The sequence below is a fragment of the Drosophila hydei genome, unplaced genomic scaffold (assembly GCF_003285905.1).
Source record: "Drosophila hydei strain 15085-1641.00,03,60 unplaced genomic scaffold, DhydRS2 tig00000001-arrow-pilon, whole genome shotgun sequence".
Lineage (NCBI taxonomy): Eukaryota > Metazoa > Arthropoda > Insecta > Diptera > Drosophilidae > Drosophila > Drosophila hydei.
Window position 1 is genome coordinate 3262842 of NW_022045643.1, and position 20323 is coordinate 3283164.

Sequence of the window (20323 nt, forward strand, 5' to 3'; positions counted from 1 at the left end):
CCTGTTTGGATTAAGTATATATATATATATATATATATGTATATATATATATATATAAATATAATTATACATATATATATATATATATATATATATATATATATATATATATATATATATATATATATTTATATATTAATATATATATGTTATATGTGGTTATATATGTGTAGACTGTATATGTATTGTATTAGAGTTTTCTCTTTGTTTTTGTTTTGTTTTCGGATTTTGTTGTTGACTTTATAAGCTGAAATTCCAAATATTAATGTAATTGAATTATTCGAACTGCAACGAATAAGCTTAATTAAACATTTGCCTGCTAACTGTGCTTACTCTAACTTTAAAAACGATGACACTCTTACTCGCATACATAAACATAATTGTCTAGTTAATAAGTTGCTTATGGGTGTGGTATGTGTTTGTGGTATTTTTTGTTGCTGAGGCCAGGTCATCTTAAATGTTGTACATTGTTACCAAACGTTCGGCCAGAGTTGGCGGGAATTGATCAACAAATCGACGCCAATTCTCTTCACCGACTTGTGTCTTGAAGCCATGTAGTATCTGTTAAATCAAAACTAAAGTCAGTCAAAGATTTTCAATTCAGTTCAAACAAATAGAGACAACCTTTTGTATCATCTGATGCAGATCCTGTGGCGGATTAACCCATGAGGCAATTGCATCGCAGAAGAATATAAAATCAGGCACAACGCCAGCTGGATTCACGGTGATCATGTGGCACATGCCACGGAAGGCCGAGTCCTTTTCGTCATTATCTCGTATGTGACGCAACGATGTGCACCTGTTGAATTTATAGGATGCAGATAAATTATTAGAATATCACATCGGTTAGCTGAGCATGCCACAGGCAAACACTCATAAGGAAGCAAAGTATTGAAAAATTAAAGGAAATATGGAAGGAACAGCACAAAAGAAATTTATATATTACAGAAGATCAGAATAATTGACTGAAAGTTAAATGTTCTGTTGCGTGTTCGGAATTTCTTTTAAAGCACAATTTAAAAATAGAGTTAGAAAAAGTAAATGCAACAAGGTTAAGATATATAATGATAAGGGTAAGAATAAGAAACTATATTTGATAAATGTGTTACACACCACTGTCGTACAAATTCGGGCAAATAAGGAGCCACTTCAACTGGGCACACATAACCTAGACGACCGATTGTTATTGCTAAAAGAACAGAAAAATATAAATAAATCAACTTAATAAATTATATTACATTTATTGTTTGGTTTCGCATGTTCTTAATTGATTCATTCGATTCGCGTCTCAATTAATTACATACAACAATACGTTTTGAACATTCACATTGACAAATCGACAATACAGTATGAATGTATGTTTGTATGTTTTTCATATTGATATTATTGTTTTTTTTTCTTGTTACAGTTGGCGACAATGCGTCACATGCAACGTTAACTGATACCAGAAACAAATGTTAGATAGCACAAATACTTATGTTCAGACACTGACATATACAAACATACAAATATTTCGCATATACATTGCATACAGCTTATATATATATAAATATATTATATTATATATATATATATATATATAAATATATACATATATATATATATTATATATATTATATTATTATATATATATATATATATCATACACAGAACACATTTATTTCACATTCACTTACCTGTATTCTCCAGTAGCGTCTTGGGCGTATTCGGACGATTTATGATGATGAAGAGATCGGTCAGTACAAGATGTATATACTGTTTGGTTTCCTCACCTTAATAATGTAAACAACTCATAAGTAACAAAAATCTCTTTATAAATAGCAACTATCATACTTCCATGATGCAGTTGTTCTCTTTTTCCCAATAGACTTACCCAATTTCATGCATATTTCGCCAATAGCCCAAGTTGCATTGTTGCACACGGAAATAAAATCTGGATTTAGATTTTGGCCCAATATGGGAAAGAACTCGGCCATGAACGGATGCACGTGTGGGAAACAGGCCTTGGTCAAATCACCGAGCAGTGCAAATGAAGACTGACGCACCTGCATAAGAATCAAAAGCAAGAATTCAGAAATGCACACAAGGTACCTAAATTTACGGAATCACCTCCGGCAGAATGTCCTGCATGCACTGATAAAGCAAATGCATTATATTACTATTGGCTACCAGCGTCTCAATGTGTCGGTCTAGGCCCTCTGCCAGGCCTGAGAGTAAGTCCAGCGCCACAATCATGCGCTCCTTGTCGGGGTGATCGAATGTGTGATTTTGTTTGCAAAGCTGCAAAATAGGAATTATATATATCAATAGTCAAATACTAGATTAGGATCGTAACCTACCATTTCCTGGTTAATTGTCTGCTCAATTAGCGATATACATCTTCTATAGACAGGATCACAATAGGGCAGAAAGCCCGATTGCAGCGCAGTTGCAATGCTGGACAGACACTCGAGCAATGGGAATAGATCTTTGTCATCGTCTTTAAGCAAATTCCATTTGTCAATTAGTGGCGGCATTAATATATCAATATATTGTGGCTTGTTCAAATGGTGACCAACAGAGTCAGCCAACGTGCCAACAGCATCATACAATATCAATAGATTCTTGTGCTGATACTTGGAAAAGGCGAAAACAAGGGTTTTAAGTATATATTCTAAATAGGGCACCAGTTCGGTACACGCTTCCTCTTCAAGCGTGGCAAACGCCGAGCAGGCAGCCTCCTGCACGCGCTTGTTTGAATCCAGTATGCGTTTGAGCAACTCCTCCATCAATGGCTTTAGGTATTGATCATGTGGCTGATTGACTACCCAGTTGGCGTAGCGGGACAGAGTCCAACAGGTGATGGACCGCACTAGCGCCTTCTTGTCGGACAAGCAGCTAATCAGATATGGTATCAATTCGGGCAAATGTTGGATCATGCCTTGCATGCAGCCCTCAGCTATGGCGCCCAGAGCAAGAACGCCGCTCTCCTTGACGACCCACTCTTGGTGAAACAGCGTGTCCTTCAGTATAGGTAACACAATGGGCAGACAATCATCACGAAATACATTCGCCAATACATCCAGAGCTGCCGCGCTGCACTTGCGCAAATTCCATTCAGATAGCGAACTATCATCGTCTAAGCCATCATCGAATTCATCTTCATCATCTTCACCGCCTGATGCCTGATTGACCTCGCCACTTTTGATTGTGTGTGTACGTGACTTGTGAAAACGAGGACGTATATCCTCCTCGCGATCCGGCTCCATATCATCCTCCTCTACATTGCCCTTAAGCAATATTATATCGATCTCTGAGTATCTCATGCCACGCACCAAAATAGGCGCAAGCTGCTGTAAATACGGTGCTAGCACGTCCTTGCAAATACTTTGTTCCGCCAGCGACAACCAAAACTCAGACGCTTCCAGGGCCACGCCCTCATCAGAGTCTTGAGTACGCAACAACATATACTAAGCAAACATTATAAAGAAAAAATATAATATAAATAGTGGAATAATATCTGAGGAATATATTCTGCATCATAAGCTTAATTACATACCTCAATGATCTGCGACATATGCGGCATAAGTCTGTCCATTCGCACTTCGAGCAGCATGACTAAACCATGGCAAACATTCTTGCGCACCTCGTGATCCTCATCAGACGACAAATTAAATAGATTCTCAATGAACGCATCGATGTGCAGCATCAGCGCCTGAGATCGATTGATAATGAATTGATTGATGCAAGCAATTGCATGGGAGCGTATCTTGGGGCTGTTATGTTTAAAGTACTGCAAGAACTTGGGTATCATGACGTTCAGTGGCCTATTTAGCACAGTCGAGTCTAATATTTCAGCTGAATCCTCGCAGATCTTTTGCAGAGCACTAAACGCACCCTCGCACACATTATAATCTTGGCTATCGAGCATGTCGCACAGCGATGGCAAAAGCTGTGGCCAATTCTGCAAGCCTCCATTGCTGGCTATGGTGGTGATCAGAATGCCAACGGTAGCGCGTATCAGTGGAGAAGTATCGCCGACAGCTTGGAGGCATTCGTGTTTGATGTATTCAACAATCTCCGGCTGCAAGTTGCTGCCGTGCATACGAATATTGTTCTTTAGTATTAAGCCACTTAGTGAGCGTGTGGGTTCGTCTTCCGTATTTAGTTTGGTCAGCACATATATCAAATAATTGTTGAAGTCTGGATATCGGTTGAAGTCCTCCAGTTTCTAATGAAAACATATTAAGATACTCGAGCCCTTATTTATTTTTGTATGGATATATGTATGTATATACATATGTATATACATATAATATAAATATATATATATATATATATATACATATATATCTACATGAATGGCTTACGATTTGGACTGCCATTTGAGTAGCAGTGTTCGGTGACTGAGATTCTTTTAAGATCGCAATGATCTGCTGAAGACCTTCTGCCTGCGGTTCCCACGTCATTTTGATGCTGTTCAGGTGAGATGCTGTTGCGACGTGAAAAATAATTAGATATACCGTCTAAATCAACCCCACCCATTCTAAGCGAGTTGAACGCCCTCTTAAAGGGTAGTACGAGGAACTTTGTCCGAGGCCATCTCTCTACACACACGCACACAAACACAAGTGCATACATACACACACAGAGGCACTCACTCTTGCACGCACACATACTCAGTTATACAGACAGCGTGAAAAAAACACACATAATGTAATAACTACTTAAGGCTTGTTCGCTGCCGCCATGTTCTTTGTAGTGGTTAAACACTGCTGAGCATTGTCTTTTGATTAGCGTTAACTCACCAATTAGAACTTACCTTCAATAGTGTTGGGTGTGAATTAAAACTAATTTTGCTGGGTACACTTAATAAACCCCTTAATTTTCTCTTTTTCACTTTTCTGCCAGATGAAGTTTTTTGTGGTGTTTAAGTGTGACCAACTTAGTGACTAAGAGCAATTAGGGTTACATTTCCATCGCTATCGATAATAAGTATATATATAAAATATCGAGTATCTATTGTGACAGCAGTATAGGATAGTTTATACATTTTATAAATTGAAAGCATAGTTTTCAACGTTTGCCTTGAGTTTTATATTTTATATATTTCCTACAATTTTAGTGTAGTAAAAAAATAGCAACAATTCTTAAAAAATAATACTAAACGCGCTGTTAGTAACATTAGGTGGTATGTTAATAACAGCTTTATCCGATGGTAACTAACACGATGTACTTGCTTAACAGAATTTAATCACTATTTGTTTGGGTTTGAGGCCAGACAGACAGCCCAATAAATTTTAAACAAAGGACCACGTTTCAGGACATTCATCCCGAGGTCAACAAGCAGCAGACCCAAGCCAGACGATTAAGTGAAAGTTTTGCTGCCAGTCGCATTTCAAGACCAGCAGCGACCAGACATGAACAAGCGCAACAACGTGAGTGGACCGCAGACACAAAGCAATAATTGAGATACAATATATAAATTAAAAATTATTACAGATACGGCTGCCGCCGGAGGTAAATCGGCTGCTGTATGTGCGCAATTTGCCATATAAAATCACATCGGACGAAATGTACGATATATTTGGTAAATTTGGTGCAATTCGACAAATACGCGTGTAAGTAAATTGTAAATTGAATTCAAATTAATTGAAGTAATTAATTAATAACAATTGCTTGCACATTGACAGTGGCAATACGCCGGAGACACGCGGCACTGCGTTCGTTGTCTACGAAGACATCTTCGATGCCAAAAATGCATGCGACCATCTGTCCGGCTTTAATGTGTGCAATCGCTACCTCGTCGTCCTCTACTACCAGTCCAACAAGGCCTTCAAGCGTGTGGATGTGGATAAAAAGCAAGAGGAGCTCAACAACATCAAGTCCAAGTACAATTTAAAGACGCCGGAAGCACCTTAAGACCGAATGCCATGCAGTTACAGATCATATGTGGGTTCATTGAACTTTTTCCAATTTTATACAATTTTACCAATGCTCAAAAGCTGCTTAACAAACAAATTTTGCTATACTATTTGTCAGAAGTTTTAAAAAGTTTTTCTATCATTTTTATATCAACATAAAACATCATCATCATCATTCATCATCACGTATCACGCCAACTATTGAGAGCTTCAAGAAAACTATTCAGCTTGAAGCTTGCAACAGTTGGACAATCACAAAACACATTTAAAAAACATCTCATAAAAATAACAAGCAAGAAAAAGTAAAAACAAAAAAAATTGAAAAACTGAAACAAAACTTGCAGTTTTCATTTATATTTATTGTACGCTTAACTAGCAGTTAAATATTAACCAACAATAACATCTTCCGTATCAAAAGGAATGTGGAAGCACAGCATCTCAGCTGGGCAGATCAACTTCATCTGTTGCTTGAGTCTTTTCGGCAGCTGCAGCAGCCGCCGCTTTATACTGTTCGTAGGTATTTTGTTGCTTAACCAGCTCCCGCTGCTTGGCCAGCTCCTGTAACTCTTCTTTAGCTGCCTCGGCGATCTTTTGACGCAGTGCCTCGACCTTGCGACGTTTCTCGCATCTTTGCAATTCCTTTTGCCGAAACTTTTCTGTAATTAGCTTTGGGCGTTTTGCCGGCTTTATTGGTTTCTGTTCGTGGACCTTTTGATGGCGTATTAGAGCGGCTTCCTGGCGGAAATGGGTGCTACAGGTCGGACAGGCATATGGCTTTTCGCCTGTGTGTATCCACTCGTGCTGCTTGAGGGATTGCGAGTTGGCAAAACGACGTGCGCAGAAGCGACACTCAAAGTCCTTCACCTTCTCATGAACGCTCTTATAATGCCGCTTCATATTACCCAAGTTGTTGAAGCCCTGATTACAGCCCGGACAGAAGTGCATGCCCTCCTTTTGCACAAAGTTAATACGCGTTGGCGTATTGGAGGGCACTAAGACGGCAGGTATGGGATTCACTACAGTGCCTGCCAACTGCGAGATGTCAACGCGCTCCACACGTCTTGGATCCCGCGGTATGGTAGCTACTGATTCGGCACAGACCTTCAATAGTTGATCAGCTGCATCGGCATCGTCTTTGGCTTTGGATTCACTGCATCGCTCCTCAGCAGTTGAACTGCTGAGTTCCACTTGACGTTGCCGATACGTCTCGATGGCACGTTCCACACTCTTCTCATGAATCTTCAGATGCTTGGTTAAGCTTTCGGTGTACAGGAATTTCTTGCCACATACCTTGCACTCGCAACGCTTCTCACCCGTGTGGGTCATCTCGTGGATTTTGCATGCATGTGATTTTCCAAAGGTCTTGCCACAATATTGGCACGCGTAATTCCTGATCTTCTCGTGCACAATCTTCACATGGTTGTCCAATGCTCGCTTTGTGTGCGTCGCATGGTCACAGATCTGACACTTGAACATCTTCTCTTGTGTGTGGGTGAGAATGTGTTTGCTCCACTCCTGCCGTGTGGTCTTACCCACGCCACAATAGGGACACACATAGTTCTTAATGCCTGCGTGGCGCAGCAAATGGTTCTTGAGTGCGCTATTGATGTGAAAGCCCTTGCCGCAAATGTTGCACGGATAGGGCAGCTGCTGCCCGGTGTGTTTATACATATGCTTTTTAAGGGCCACCGGGCAACGGAATTGCATTCCACACTCCCGGCACGGCTGCACGGCCCGTGGCACATTTTCCCGTGACATATTGTGCACCTTCTTCAGGTGAATTGTCAGCAGTCGCATGCGCGGAAACAGCAGCTTACAGCCCTCCACGGTGCAAGGAATCTCAGCGGCACTTTTTGTGTGAGCATAGTCAACGTGCAGACGCAATGCGGCAGCTGTGGTGAAACCCTTCTGGCAATGCTCCACATGGCACTGGAAGGGCAACAGTTCGTTGTGGTGCTTCATATGCTCATCATAGTTGACTTGCTTCTTGAATTTCTGCTGACAAACGTGGCAGGTGATGATACGATGAAGATGTCGTTCGTCCGCAGGAATACGCCTTCGTTTTGACTTGCAATTGGTTACTCTCTCACACGTTGCTTCACTGTCCGTTTCGCTGTTCTGATCGAGTAGGCGGTGTGCTAAAGGCACATCATCTTCACTGATGCTGCACTCGGATGAGCAATTACTTAGGATATGTTTTGGGCCAGTTACATCTTCAGCATCCTTATCGACGTTCTCAAGCATCTTAAACACATCATCTTCATTGTCTATCAACTCCAATTTGTGGCTTAACGGATCATATTCACTGCTTATATGCTCATCCTTGGCTAAGAGCTCCTCGTTGCTGGCCACCGGTAGCGGTTCGAATATATCAATTGGATTCACATTTATAATAAGTTTGCTGGCTACCATTTCCTTAAAGCGCTGCACCGAAGACACACAGAGTTTCTGAAAGTCATGGAGGTCGTTTACTCTGGTGTAACAGCTGGAACAGAGATTCCTTGGATAACCGTCTTGGGGATCCAACAGCAACGACGTGCATACTGTGAACGTCTTTGCAAGATCTGGTAATAGGAATAGGTCATACACAGTACTATCGATATATTCTAGGCAAACTCGACATATTGATTGAACAGAGTACGGTGTGTTTGTACTCATTCCAGAAAATCACAAATTCAAAGGGGATAACAATTTCCAATTTGATTTGCACAAGTATTTAAAGCGTTTGTAGTGATGTACAAATACAACGATGAGCCACAACAACAGTATCGATATACAGCATGGCTTTCACGGTTTCGAAACATCGATTACTTATGCATATGTATATGAGTAGGAGCTTGAGTAACCGATACTCGTACTCGTTCTAGTTGGCTGACGAGTATACCAATTTTTTTCGTGTCAATATTATTTTTTTTTGTTGCTGGAATCAACCGAAAAGCCAAGACTTTGTGAGCATTTAAAAAAAAAACAACAATTTAATAAATCACGATGGACGTGGCGAGGACATACTCCATACATACGCTATGTCGTATATGTCTGAATCTCCTGCAGAACGATGCTGCCTACGATTTGTATCTGGTGCCAGGCCTAGCCAAAAAACTATGTCTGTGCACCTCGCTGTCTGTGGAGCAAAACGATGGCTTTCCGAAGAACCTGTGCACCAATTGCTATACGCGGCTTAACGATATGCATGATTTTCAAAAACTGTGTGTAGACTCGGTGCAAAAGTTTCAGGATATGGTCGCCAGCAACGCCTTCACTTGTCAATCTAATTTTGATGTCCTGGATCCAAGCGTGTCGGCACACGACTTGCCCGAGGACGATGATCATATTAACTTTGATCCACTGTTAAACCACAAAATGGAGCTAATCGAAAACGAAGAGGATGTTTTCAAGATGCTTGAAGATGTCGACAAGGAGGCCGAAGAGGTCGAAAAGGAAGTTAAAGAAGACAAAAGAGAAATCAAAGAGCCCATCACAGTAAACATGTTCAACGAGGATTCGTCTTCCATTGAAAGTGGCAACGACAATGATCTGGATGTAGACTTTGAGCCAAACAGCAGCGACGACGACATTCCCCTAGCACAACGCATGCGAGGCAAGGCCAAGAGCACCAGAGCAGCCAAGTCGAAGCCTAAAAAGAAAGGGTCTGCAGATGCCGAGGATGATATTGACTTCAGTTCTTCTTCAAGTTCAGACGACGACTATGACGATGATGGTGATTCTAACACTAGGCACGGCACAAAGGACAAGCCAAAACGTAAGCGCATTCCTGCTGCCGAGCGACATCTTCATCGCATCATCGACTGTCACATTTGCCATCAGAAATTCAAAAAGGCAATTCGCTATGAGGAGCACATGAAGTACCACAACGATCTATTGCCATTCCAGTGCAAGGTAGAATCCTGCAAGAAGGGATTCACCACCGCCAACGGACTGCGCATACATGTGGACCACGCGCACACTGAGCTCTCCGAAGTGCATGCCTGTAGCTTCGAGGGCTGCGGCAAGACATTCCCACGCGTGCGGCTGCTCACTTTCCATATGAAGAAAGCGCACAATATTTCCAAGTCGGCGGCACCGTTGCGCGACTTCCCCTGCACAGAGTGCAACACCGTGTTCCGTTGCCCGACGGCACTCAAGAAGCACATGTACAAGCACACGGGCGAAGAGCTTCCATATCCGTGCAACATATGCGGAAAGCGCTTCGTGATCAACAGCGCACTCAGGGATCATTTGATGCGGCATGCTGGTATCAAGAATCACGTCTGCCCTTACTGTGGCGTGGGCAAAACTACACGCCAGGAATGGAACGCCCACATTCTGACACACACCAAGGAGAAGAAGTTCAAGTGCCGCCAATGCGATCACGCCTCCCATAACAAACAGGCTTTGTCCAATCACGTCAAGGTGGTGCACATGAAGATCAAGAACTTCGCCTGCCAATATTGTGGCAAGACCTTTGGCAAATCGCACGCTTGCAAAGTGCATGAACGAACCCACACGGGCGAGAAATGTTGCGAGTGCAAGATCTGTGGCAAGATCTTCCTGTGCGAAAAGAGCTTAACGAAGCATTTGAAGACGCATGAGAAACGCGATTTACCGCCAATGGAGACGCACCGTCCGCTTAACATTCCGCTGCCTGGTGTCCAAATGACCAGCCATATGCAGCCCGACGGAATGATGCCTCCAAATGTGGCAGACGATCTACTGAAGGCGTGTGGCGGCGGGCCCGCGGCAGGAGCGGGAGCAGGTGCAGTTAAACCGAAAAACTCACGGCGCGTTCAGCGTGTGGACATATCTCAGTTGGCGGGTACTTCTGTTAATCCTATACCATCAGTTTCGGTGCCGTCCTGGTCACCACAAGTCAACTTCACCAAGAAGGAAGGCCAGCACATATGTCCCGGCTGTGGCCGAGGATTTAACAACATTGGAAACATGAAACTTCATTATAAGATAATACACGAGAAGGTGAAAGATTTTGCCTGTCGCTTCTGTCCCAAACGATTCTCAAAGGCACAAATCTTGCGGCATCACGAATGGATCCATACCGGCGAAAAACCTTTCGAGTGCAAAATATGCGGCAAACACTTCCGGCAGGAGACGGCACTGAAAAAGCATATAAAGACACACGACAAGCCCAACAGACGCGTATATCCAGAGAAGGAGCCAACTGTGCAGCCGCCCACTTTCCATAAGATTGAGCCCCGAGAGATTGACCGGGAGCCACGGAACTACGATCAGTACCAGGATCCAGCCGCTGAGCGAGCTGCTGCTACAGCCGAGCTGCTTGCTCATCAGATTGAGGAGAACGAGGCGAAGCGCAAGGCAGACATCGAGCGGCGAAAAATCCAAGAGGCAGCTTGTGAGCAGCTAAACAAGTTACAGAAGCAGCAGGAGATTGAGAAGGCGACCACATCGTACGACGGCTACTATGCACAAAAGGCTCAAGCCGAGGGTCTCACCGTGGACGCGCTGAAAATAGATCATGTGTAAATCGGAGCAGCGAGAATGAGAAACACTCGCGGAAGCCAGCAATATTTTACATATAGCTATAATTTTTTACAGCTCCTCAGTTTATAAGTACTTCAATGATCTATTCCCTCGAATTGCTCCATAATTGCTTATTGTGACATGAACACAGTAACTCAACGTATTCTACCACAATATTAATTTTACCATACATTTATAAATACTTATGTATTTCTGTTGTCTATGTACTGCATAGCATCTATTGCTTAATTAGAATAATGAAATTCATATAACATAATTATCATGCGTTTCGTTTTATTTGGTTGCTTTCGGTGATTTTATATATACTATATAAATATATATTTTCATATGTATAGGGTATATTGTCCACCTAATAACCCTATATTTACATACTCCCTTTGTGTGCACACACACATTCAAAGAGCACTCATACATATGAAAAGCACTCAATGTTAGAGATGAGCTCGGTTGGAACAAGCACACAAGTACTCGTTTTAGTAACCGATACCTAATACTACCGCTAGTTCATAGTTCGTATGCTAATGAGAAAAACCGAGCAGGAGAAGATCTAGAATGAATTGCACACACAATATGGATGAGGGCGACCAAATCTCCATACATTCAATATGTCGCACTTGTTTGTCAACATTACAACATGTTGAAGCTTACGATTTGTTTGTGATTCCCGGTCTGGCTAAGAAGTTGTGTGTGTGCACTTCGCTCTCGGTGGAGCAACAGGATGGTTTTCCAAGAAGCATTTGTACAAATTGCTACACCCGGCTAAACGATTTACATAATTTTCAGAAACAATGCGTGGATTCTGTAGGAAAGTTAAGCGACATGTTGGACAGCAATCACTTCACTATCCAGGCTAAGCATGTTGACAATATTGATGTAATAAATGTTGCCCTTCACGATAAGGACATTGATGTACCACAAGATATAGACATACCCGTCGAAGATGAAGACCGCATTAACTTTGATCCGCTATTGAATTCCAAAATAGAGATTATTGATAATGAGGACGATGTTTTTAAAATGATAGAAGATGTTGACAAAGACTCGAAATGTTCTCAGCAGGACCAGAACTTTTCCAATGAAATCGAACTTATTAGAGATCATAATGATGTGGCAAATAATACCGACTCTGACGATGCAATGCCTCTGTCACACTTACGAAGTGGTGCGCGGGTATCACAATCAAAGGCAAAGAGTAAGAGTAAGAGTATTGCTGCAGTTGATAAAAATTCCTCTAATACTGAAGTGGATATGGATAACGTTAGCTTATCCCAACGTAGAGTAAATACCAAGCCTGTTCCTGCGGCTAAGCGTGACCTTCATATCGATTGTCATATATGTCATCAAAAATTCAAAAGCGAAATGTGCTACCAGGAGCATATGAAGCATCACAATGATCTCTTGCCTTTCCAATGCACCGTGGAAACATGCAGGAAGGGTTTTACAACGGCTGCAGGTCTTCGACATCATGTGGATCATGCTCACGTTGAACTTTGCGAACTGCACGCCTGCACTGTAGAAGGATGTGACAAATCTTTTCCTCGAACTCGAATGCTTACTCATCATCTGAAAAAGGTTCACAATATATGCAAACCTGAGAACCCCATTCATCCTTGCTCCGATTGTGATAAGGTCTTTCGTTGTCCAACCGCGCTTAAAAAACACATGTATAAGCATATTGGCGAGGAGCTGCCCATTTCCTGTAACATCTGCAGCAAACGATTCCACATAAACAGCGAACTCAGAGACCATCTCCTACGACATGCCGGCGTTAAAAATCACGTTTGTCCGTACTGTGGTGTAGGTAAGACAACTCGTCAGGAATGGAACAAGCATATATTGACGCACACCAAGGAAAAACAATTCCAATGTCGTCAGTGCGATCATTCCTCCCATAACAAACAAGCTCTAGCCAATCATGTTAAAGTGGTTCATTTGAAGATTAAGAACTTTGCCTGTCAGTACTGCGGAAAGACATTTGGGAAATTGCACGCATGTAAGGTTCACGAGAGACTCCACACTGGCGAGAATTGCTGCGAATGCAAGATCTGTGGAAAAATATTTCTTTTTGAGAAGAGATTGACCAAACACCTGCAGATTCATGAAAAGCGTGAAGTCAAAGCACCGAATGCAAAACCCCAAAACAATGAGGCCGATCTAAATGAAGAAACTTTAAATCAGGAGTCGACAGCACTGGAAGACGCGAAACCCTTGGCTGCATCTGCCGCTAAACCGAAAAGTTCACATAGAGTTGAGCTTGTGGATATGTCTCAGCTAGCGGGAACCTCAGTTAATCCGATTACATCAGTGTCTGTACCATCCTGGTCACCACAGCTAAACTTCACTAAAAAAGAGGGCCAGCACATTTGTCCAGGATGTGGGCGTGGCTTCAACCACATAGGCAATATGAAACTCCACTATAAGGTTGTCCATGATAAAATTAAGGATTTCGCCTGCCGCTTTTGTCCCAAACGCTTTGGAAAAGCCCAATATCTTCGTCATCATGAATATACGCATACGGGTGAGAGACCGTACGGCTGTAAATTATGCGATAAACATTTTAGCCATGGCTCATCACTGCGAAAGCACATGATTTCGCACAACAGACCCCCAAAAGTACCTAAAGCTCCAAAGTCCACAGTACAGAAAAGAGAACATCAAACGCCAAAAATCGAGCTGAACAAGCGTCAACCAAAGAATTTTGAGCAGTATCAGGATCCTGAGGCAGAGCGAGCTGCAGCTACTGCGGAATTATTTGCTCAGAAGATCGAGGAGAGTGAAGCCAAACGAAGGGCTGAAGACAAAACTCGAAAGATTCAAGAGGCTGCATGCGAACAGTTGCAAAAGCTGCAACAGGAACAGCGGATCGAAAAACTGTCCTATGATAGTTTTCAAGTGGAAAGTTCTAAAGCTAGTATCAGCGTGGATGCTCTTAAAGCAGATCCCTTATAAACCTTTTCGTTGTTCAAATATATCAATGTAATATTAGTTTTATAAGTTTTGAATATTTCTAAGTTGTTTTACCCCATTAAGACCACGAAAAATAAACTGAATATAATTTAATAATTGATGAAGTAGCCTTTATAACATGAAAAAGTATATGTTTATTGTAGTATATAACGGAGAATGTTTCAAATCATCTAAAATATTTCGAAACACATATGCGGCCTCGGACTATTTTGTAATATCCTACTTTCTTCTTCTAGCTTCAAGGAAGCAAAATACTTATCCAATAAAGTATTTATGAATTAAAAATAAAATTGTGTATAGAGAATGCAATATATGTTATCACCAAACACGAACAAGTCACGAGTACTCGTAACTAATTACTCGTATATCGGTTACAAAAATAATTGCTGCCTTTCATGGACGCATATACATAGTTTTTCACATCGGATAGTGCTTTGATTGTATTTATCAATTTATAGTCTTATTGGAAACAAAATAAGAAAAAGCAAAATGAATGAAGGGAGTGAATACTCCATACACTCGATATGTCGCATATGCTTGAACCATTTGCGGAACGATCCAGCATTCGACCTGTTTCTTGTCCCTGGTCTGGCTAAGAAACTTTGTGTGTGCACTTCACTCTCAGTGGAACAGCACGATGGCTTCCCGAAAAACCTTTGCTCTACTTGCCATACCCGGCTTAACGACTTGCATGACTTTCAGAAGCAATGCGTGGATTCTGTGCAAAAGTTTCAAGAAATGGTCGCGAGCAATTACTTTGTCCCAGTCATGGGCGATGTTGACAAAGTTGATGTAATGCATGATGCACCTACTGATGGAGACATGGAAGAGGATCGTTTAAATTTCGATCCACTTCTAAATACTAAAATAGAGATAGTGGAGACTGAAGATGTTTTTAAAATGCTAGATGATGTGGACCGAGAAGTTGAGGAGGCTGAGAATGAGCTCTCCAGTGACAACGAAAGTGACAAAGATGTTGATCCGGAATTCGAAGTAAATAGTAGCAACTCTGAAGATGCTGTGCCTCTGTCCCGCTTACGAAGTTCGACCAGAGCATCGAAAGCAAATGCTAAGACCAAACCTGTAGCAGATGATGATGATTCTTCTAGCTTTGAGTGGAATACTAATAAAGATGAGATTAAGGAAACACCTAAAACGAAAGCGAAACGTAAGCGTATGCCGAGGCGCGACGCATCACTGGATCCTGATCAGATTGATTGTCACATTTGCCATAAGAAATTCAAGAGCACTAACCTCTATGACGAGCATATGAAGCATCATAATGATCTTTTGCCATTCCAATGCACTGTAGAGACCTGTAAGAAAGGCTTCACTACTTCAAGTGGGTTACGCCTTCACATGGATCATGCTCATTCGGAACTCTCGGAGGTTCACGCGTGTTCTGTTGAGGGATGTGGCATGACATTTCCTCGTCCTGTTCTACTAACATTTCATTTGAAAAAGGTACACAAAGTAATCACCTCTCGGGCCAAGGATCATCCTTGTACGGAATGTGATAAGGTATTCCGTTGCTCCACAGCTCTTAAGAAACATATGTACAAACATACTGGAGAGGAGAAGCCAATATCCTGTAACATCTGCAACAAACGTTTCCACATAAACAGCGAACTCAAGGATCATCTCTTGCGTCATGCCGGTGTGAAGAATCACGTTTGTCCGTACTGTGGTGTTGGTAAAACAACTCGACAGGAATGGAATAAACATATATTAACACACACCAAGGAAAAACAATTCCAATGTCGTCAGTGCGATCATTCCTCCCACAACAAACAAGCCCTGGCCAATCATGTTAAAGTGGTTCATTTGAAGATTAAGAACTATGCCTGCCAATATTGTGGCAAGACCTTTGGCAAATCGTATGCCTGCAAAATTCACGAGAGAATCCACACTGGGGAAAACTGTTCGCAGTGTAAAATCTGTGGTAAGGTCTTGCTTTTTGAAAGGAGTTTGACTAAACATCTAAAGATTCATGAGAAGCGAGATATACACGCTTCAGCGAGTAGTGGGAAACCACAGACAGTTAATGATGCGCAGAATATGAATCGAGATCCAAATGATCCTGTGGAGGTGAAGCCCGTACCAATAGAGCAAGCCAAGCCGAAAAATACAAATAGGTTAGAGCGTGTAGATATTTCCGAGTTGGCCGGTACCTCCGTAAATCCCATTCCCACAGTCTCTGTGGCATCCTGGTCCCCCCAAGTAAACTTCACTAAGAAGGAGGGCCAGCACATTTGTCCGGGATGTGGGCGTGGCTTCAACCATATTGGCAACATGAAGCTTCACTATAAGATAATACATGAGAAGGTAAAAGATTTCGCCTGTCGCTTCTGTCCCAAGCGATTCTCTAAGGCTCAAATATTACGGCATCATGAATGGATCCACACTGGTGAAAAGCCGTATGAGTGCAAGATATGTGGCAAACACTTCCGTCAGGAGCAAGTAATGAAAACGCATGTAAGAAAAGTACACGAGAATCCGGCGAAGCCTCCAAGAGAACCAAAGCCTCAAAAACCTGCTAAAGAAAAAAGATCGAAGATGAACCTCAACACAAAACCACCTAAGATTCTTGATGAATACCAAGATCCTGCTGCAGAACGCGCTGCAGCTACTGCTGCTCTGCTCGCTCAACAAATAGAAGAGAGCCAGGCAAAGCGAAAGGCCGAAGAAGAAATTCGTAAGATTCAAGAAGCCGCTTGTGAACAACTTCAGATGCTGCAGAAGGAACAGCTTATTGACAAGCTACCCAGTGATAGCTTTCAAGTAAAAAAGCCTGAAACAGGTATCAGTGTAGATGACCTCAAACAAGATTAGTTTTAAATATACGGTATATTATGTATATTGTATAAAATATTTTTGGTTTTAGTTATTCATAGAATATATGTTGTAACTAATATTACAAAATATTTTCTTGTTTGAAAATTTTTTATGTATTATAATTGTTGCAATGGTTTTTGATTATTATGTAAATAGATTACACACATTAAACTTAATAATTTAAATATAAAACATGTGTTTACATAATAAATAATTTATATTACTGTAATTTAAAATTTTTTCTTTACACCCAATGTAACTATCGAACCTGCATTAAAATTACAAATTGCGATTTTTATTTGCGACTACTCGTGCAAGTAACCGATATATACGATTTCGTTCTTTTTATGGACGCGTATACACAGTTTGTCTCATCGGACTCGGACACTGCTTAATTTTTCATACAGTTATACACTTATCTGAAGAAAAAGGAGATAAGCAAAATGAATGAGGGGAGTGAATACTCCATACATTCGTTATGTCGCATTTGCTTAAACAATTTGCGAAACGATCCGGCATACGACCTGTTTTTAATTCCTGGCTTGGCCAAGAAACTTTGTGTGTGTACTTCACTTTCAGTCGAAGAGCACGATGGCTTCCCAAAAAACATCTGCAGTTCTTGCTACACCCAACTCAACGACTTGCACGGATTTCAGAAGCTTTGCGTGGACTCTGTGCAAAAGTTTCAGGAAATGCTCGCGAGCAATTATTTTGTACCCGTCATTGCTGATGTTGACAAAGTTGATGTGATGAATAATACTGTCCCAGATGGGGACATGGACGAGGATCGGAGTAACTTTGATCCCCTTCTCAACACTAAAATAGAAATCGTGGAGACTGAAGATGTTTTTAAAATGCTAGATGATGTGGATAAAGAAGTTGAGGAGGTTGAGAAGCAGCTCTCTAGTGATGTAGAATTCGAGCATGATGACGATCCGGAATTTGAAGTAAATAGCAGCGACTCAAATGACGCCATGCCCCTGTCTCGTTTGAAAACTGTTACTAGAGCGTCAAAGACCAAAAGCAAACCTGTAGTAGATGACAAAGACAAGGATAAAGACAAAGAATCGTCGGACTTTGAATGGGAAATGGATAGTGACTATGACAAAGAAATACCCAAAACCAAATCAAAACGAAGACGCAAACCAAAACCCAAAGTTCAACCGGATGATGCGTTTGATTGCCACATTTGCAATGAAAAATTCAAGAGCACCAAACTTTATGATGAACATATGAAGCATCACAACGATCTTTTGCCGTTCCAATGCACTGTGGAGACTTGTAAGAAGGGCTTCACCACATCTGGTGGTCTACGCCTTCACATGGACCACGCTCATTCGGAACTCTCGGAAGTTCACGCCTGTTATGTTGAGGGATGTAGTATGACATTTCCTCGACCCGTTTTACTCACGAACCATTTGAAAAAAGTTCACAAAATTATTACCTCTCGAGCCAAGGATCATCCTTGTACGGTGTGTGAGAAAGTTTTCCGTTGTTCAACAGCCCTTAAGAAACATATGTACAAACATACTGGAGAGGAGAAGCCGATTTCCTGCAATATCTGCAACAAACGCTTCCACATAAACAGCGAACTCAAGGATCATCTCTTGCGTCATGCCGGTGTGAAGAATCACGTTTGTCCTTACTGTGGTGTTGGTAAAACAACTCGACAGGAATGGAACAAACATATATTGACGCACACCAAGGAAAAACAGTTTCAGTGCGATCAATGCGATCATTCATCTCACAACAAGCAGGCTCTGGCAAATCATATTAAAGTGGTGCATATGAAGATTAAGAACTATGCCTGTCAGTATTGTGGCAAGACCTTTGGCAAGTCGTATGCCTGCAAAGTTCACGAAAGAATCCACACTCGCGAAAATTGCTCTCAGTGCAATATTTGTGGCAAAGTATTGCTTTTTGAGAGGAGCTTGACAAAACATTTGAAAACTCATGAGAAACGTGAGCTTCGCGCAACAGCTACAAAAGGGCGCCTTAAAGATGATGCCCAGAGTAGCCAAGAGACAACTGAACCTGCAGAGATGAAGCTCATACCAACGGAGCCACCTAAGCCGAAAAACGGAAATAGGTTAGAGCGTGTAGATATTTCCGAGTTGGCCGGTACCTCTGTCAATCCCATTCCTACAGTCTCTGTGGCATCCTGGTCCCCTCAAGTAAACTTCACTAAGAAGGAGGGCCAGCACATATGTCCGGGATGTGGGCGTGGCTTTAACCACATTGGCAACATGAAAATTCACTTTAAAATTGTACACTTAAAGGTGAAAGATTTCGCCTGTCGCTTCTGTCCCAAACGATTTTCAAAGGCACAAATCTTACAGCATCATGAATGGACGCACACCGGCGCAAAGCCTTTCCAATGCAAGTATTGTGGTAGACATTTCCGGCAGGAGAAAGTGATGAAAGTACATGCCAAAAGGGTACACGAGAATCCGAAGAAACCTGAAAAAGAGGCTAAACCTCCAAAAGAGCCCAAGCCTCCAAAAGATCCTAATAGGGAAAAAAGGCAGAAGATGAATCTCAACGAGAAACCGCCCAAGATTCTTGATGAATATCAAGATCCTGCTGCAGAACGCGCTGCAGCTACTGCTGCTCTGCTCGCTCAACAGAAGGAGGAGTATAAAGCCAAGCAAAGGGCGGACGAGGAAGCGCGTAAGATTCAAGAGGCTGCATGCGAACAACTTCAGATGCTGCAGAAGGAACAGCTTATTAACAAGCTACCCAGTGATAGCTTTCAAGTAAAGAAGCCGGAAACAGGCATCAGTGTGGATGATCTGAAAGGAGACTAAATGAAAAGAATATTCTTTCCAATCTTTCTATTTATATAGTATAATATATATGTTTTAACTTGTCTATTTTATATAATTTATATTCCTTAAAGAATTTGTTATATTAATAACATATATTGGAATATATTTAACGATCGGTGTTCTAATTTTATTGAATAAACAATATTCTGCCTTTAATACGAAATAAACTTAAATTGTAACTATTAGAACTTAATTTTATTATATTAAGTGCAATAAAAATAGTTTAATTTTGGTAAAAGAAAATTCTATTCACATTTAAAAACAATATGTTAACGT

At 41.5% G+C, this 20323-nt stretch overlaps 6 protein-coding genes across 7 annotated transcripts; 4 read left to right on the plus strand and 2 right to left on the minus strand.

Moving 5' to 3' along the window:
• Positions 1-407: 407 nt before the first annotated feature.
• On the minus strand, positions 408-4994 carry LOC111595663 (transportin-1). Its single transcript, XM_030225956.1, has 10 exons — positions 4802-4994; positions 4350-4471; positions 3539-4210; positions 2340-3449; positions 2110-2280; positions 1874-2045; positions 1677-1772; positions 1114-1189; positions 625-799; positions 408-561 (listed from the first exon to the last, which is right to left on the minus strand). The coding sequence occupies exons 2-10, from the start codon at positions 4446-4448 to the stop codon at positions 454-456; spliced, it is 2679 nt and encodes an 892-aa protein (XP_030081816.1). The 5' UTR covers positions 4449-4471; positions 4802-4994; the 3' UTR covers positions 408-453.
• A 68-nt stretch (positions 4995-5062) lies between these two features.
• LOC111595666 (splicing factor 3B subunit 6) lies at positions 5063-6224 on the plus strand. 2 transcript variants are annotated; one of them, XM_023309489.2, is made up of 4 exons: positions 5063-5170; positions 5227-5417; positions 5482-5600; positions 5673-6224. In XM_023309489.2, exons 2-4 carry the CDS (start codon positions 5400-5402, stop codon positions 5899-5901), a joined length of 366 nt encoding a protein of 121 aa, XP_023165257.1. In that variant the 5' UTR covers positions 5063-5170; positions 5227-5399; the 3' UTR covers positions 5902-6224. The 2 variants fall into 2 exon arrangements, with proteins under 2 accessions (XP_023165257.1, XP_023165258.1); XM_023309490.2 differs by having other exon boundaries at positions 5063-5167.
• A 23-nt stretch (positions 6225-6247) lies between these two features.
• LOC111595665 (zinc finger protein 714) lies at positions 6248-8653 on the minus strand. The gene has a single exon (XM_023309487.2). It carries the CDS (start codon positions 8559-8561, stop codon positions 6342-6344), a length of 2220 nt encoding a protein of 739 aa, XP_023165255.2. The 5' UTR covers positions 8562-8653; the 3' UTR covers positions 6248-6341.
• Positions 8654-8758: 105 nt separating this feature from the next.
• On the plus strand, positions 8759-11582 carry LOC111595664 (zinc finger protein 62 homolog). Its single transcript, XM_023309486.2, has one exon. The coding sequence runs from the start codon at positions 8892-8894 to the stop codon at positions 11397-11399; it is 2508 nt and encodes an 835-aa protein (XP_023165254.2). The 5' UTR covers positions 8759-8891; the 3' UTR covers positions 11400-11582.
• Positions 11583-11939: 357 nt separating this feature from the next.
• On the plus strand, positions 11940-14444 carry LOC111595648 (zinc finger protein 85-like). Its single transcript, XM_023309472.2, has one exon. It carries the CDS (start codon positions 11970-11972, stop codon positions 14364-14366), a length of 2397 nt encoding a protein of 798 aa, XP_023165240.2. The 5' UTR covers positions 11940-11969; the 3' UTR covers positions 14367-14444.
• Positions 14445-14660: 216 nt separating this feature from the next.
• On the plus strand, positions 14661-20079 carry LOC111595647 (zinc finger protein 91-like). Its single transcript, XM_023309471.2, has 2 exons — positions 14661-17215; positions 17617-20079. The coding sequence occupies exons 1-2, from the start codon at positions 14874-14876 to the stop codon at positions 20024-20026; spliced, it is 4752 nt and encodes a 1583-aa protein (XP_023165239.2). The 5' UTR covers positions 14661-14873; the 3' UTR covers positions 20027-20079.
• Positions 20080-20323: the final 244 nt, after the last annotated feature.

Coding starts and splice junctions, on each gene's coding strand:
- LOC111595647 (XM_023309471.2), top strand. CDS start 14,874: ATGAATGAAGGGAGTGAATACTCCATACACTCGATATGTCGCATATGC. Junction 17,216..17,616: donor GATGACCTCAAACAAGATTA/GTTTTAAATATA, acceptor CACTGCTTAATT/TTTCATACAGTTATACACTT.
- LOC111595664 (XM_023309486.2), top strand. CDS start 8,892: ATGGACGTGGCGAGGACATACTCCATACATACGCTATGTCGTATATGT.
- LOC111595665 (XM_023309487.2), bottom strand. CDS start 8,561: ATGAGTACAAACACACCGTACTCTGTTCAATCAATATGTCGAGTTTGC.
- LOC111595666 (XM_023309489.2), top strand. Junction 5,601..5,672: donor GCAATTCGACAAATACGCGT/GTAAGTAAATTG, acceptor GCACATTGACAG/TGGCAATACGCCGGAGACAC.
- LOC111595663 (XM_030225956.1), bottom strand. CDS start 4,448: ATGACGTGGGAACCGCAGGCAGAAGGTCTTCAGCAGATCATTGCGATC. Junction 1,190..1,676: donor GACGCTACTGGAGAATACAG/GTAAGTGAATGT, acceptor CTGTTCTTTTAG/CAATAACAATCGGTCGTCTA. Junction 800..1,113: donor CCCGAATTTGTACGACAGTG/GTGTGTAACACA, acceptor TAAATTCAACAG/GTGCACATCGTTGCGTCACA.
- LOC111595648 (XM_023309472.2), top strand. CDS start 11,970: ATGAATTGCACACACAATATGGATGAGGGCGACCAAATCTCCATACAT.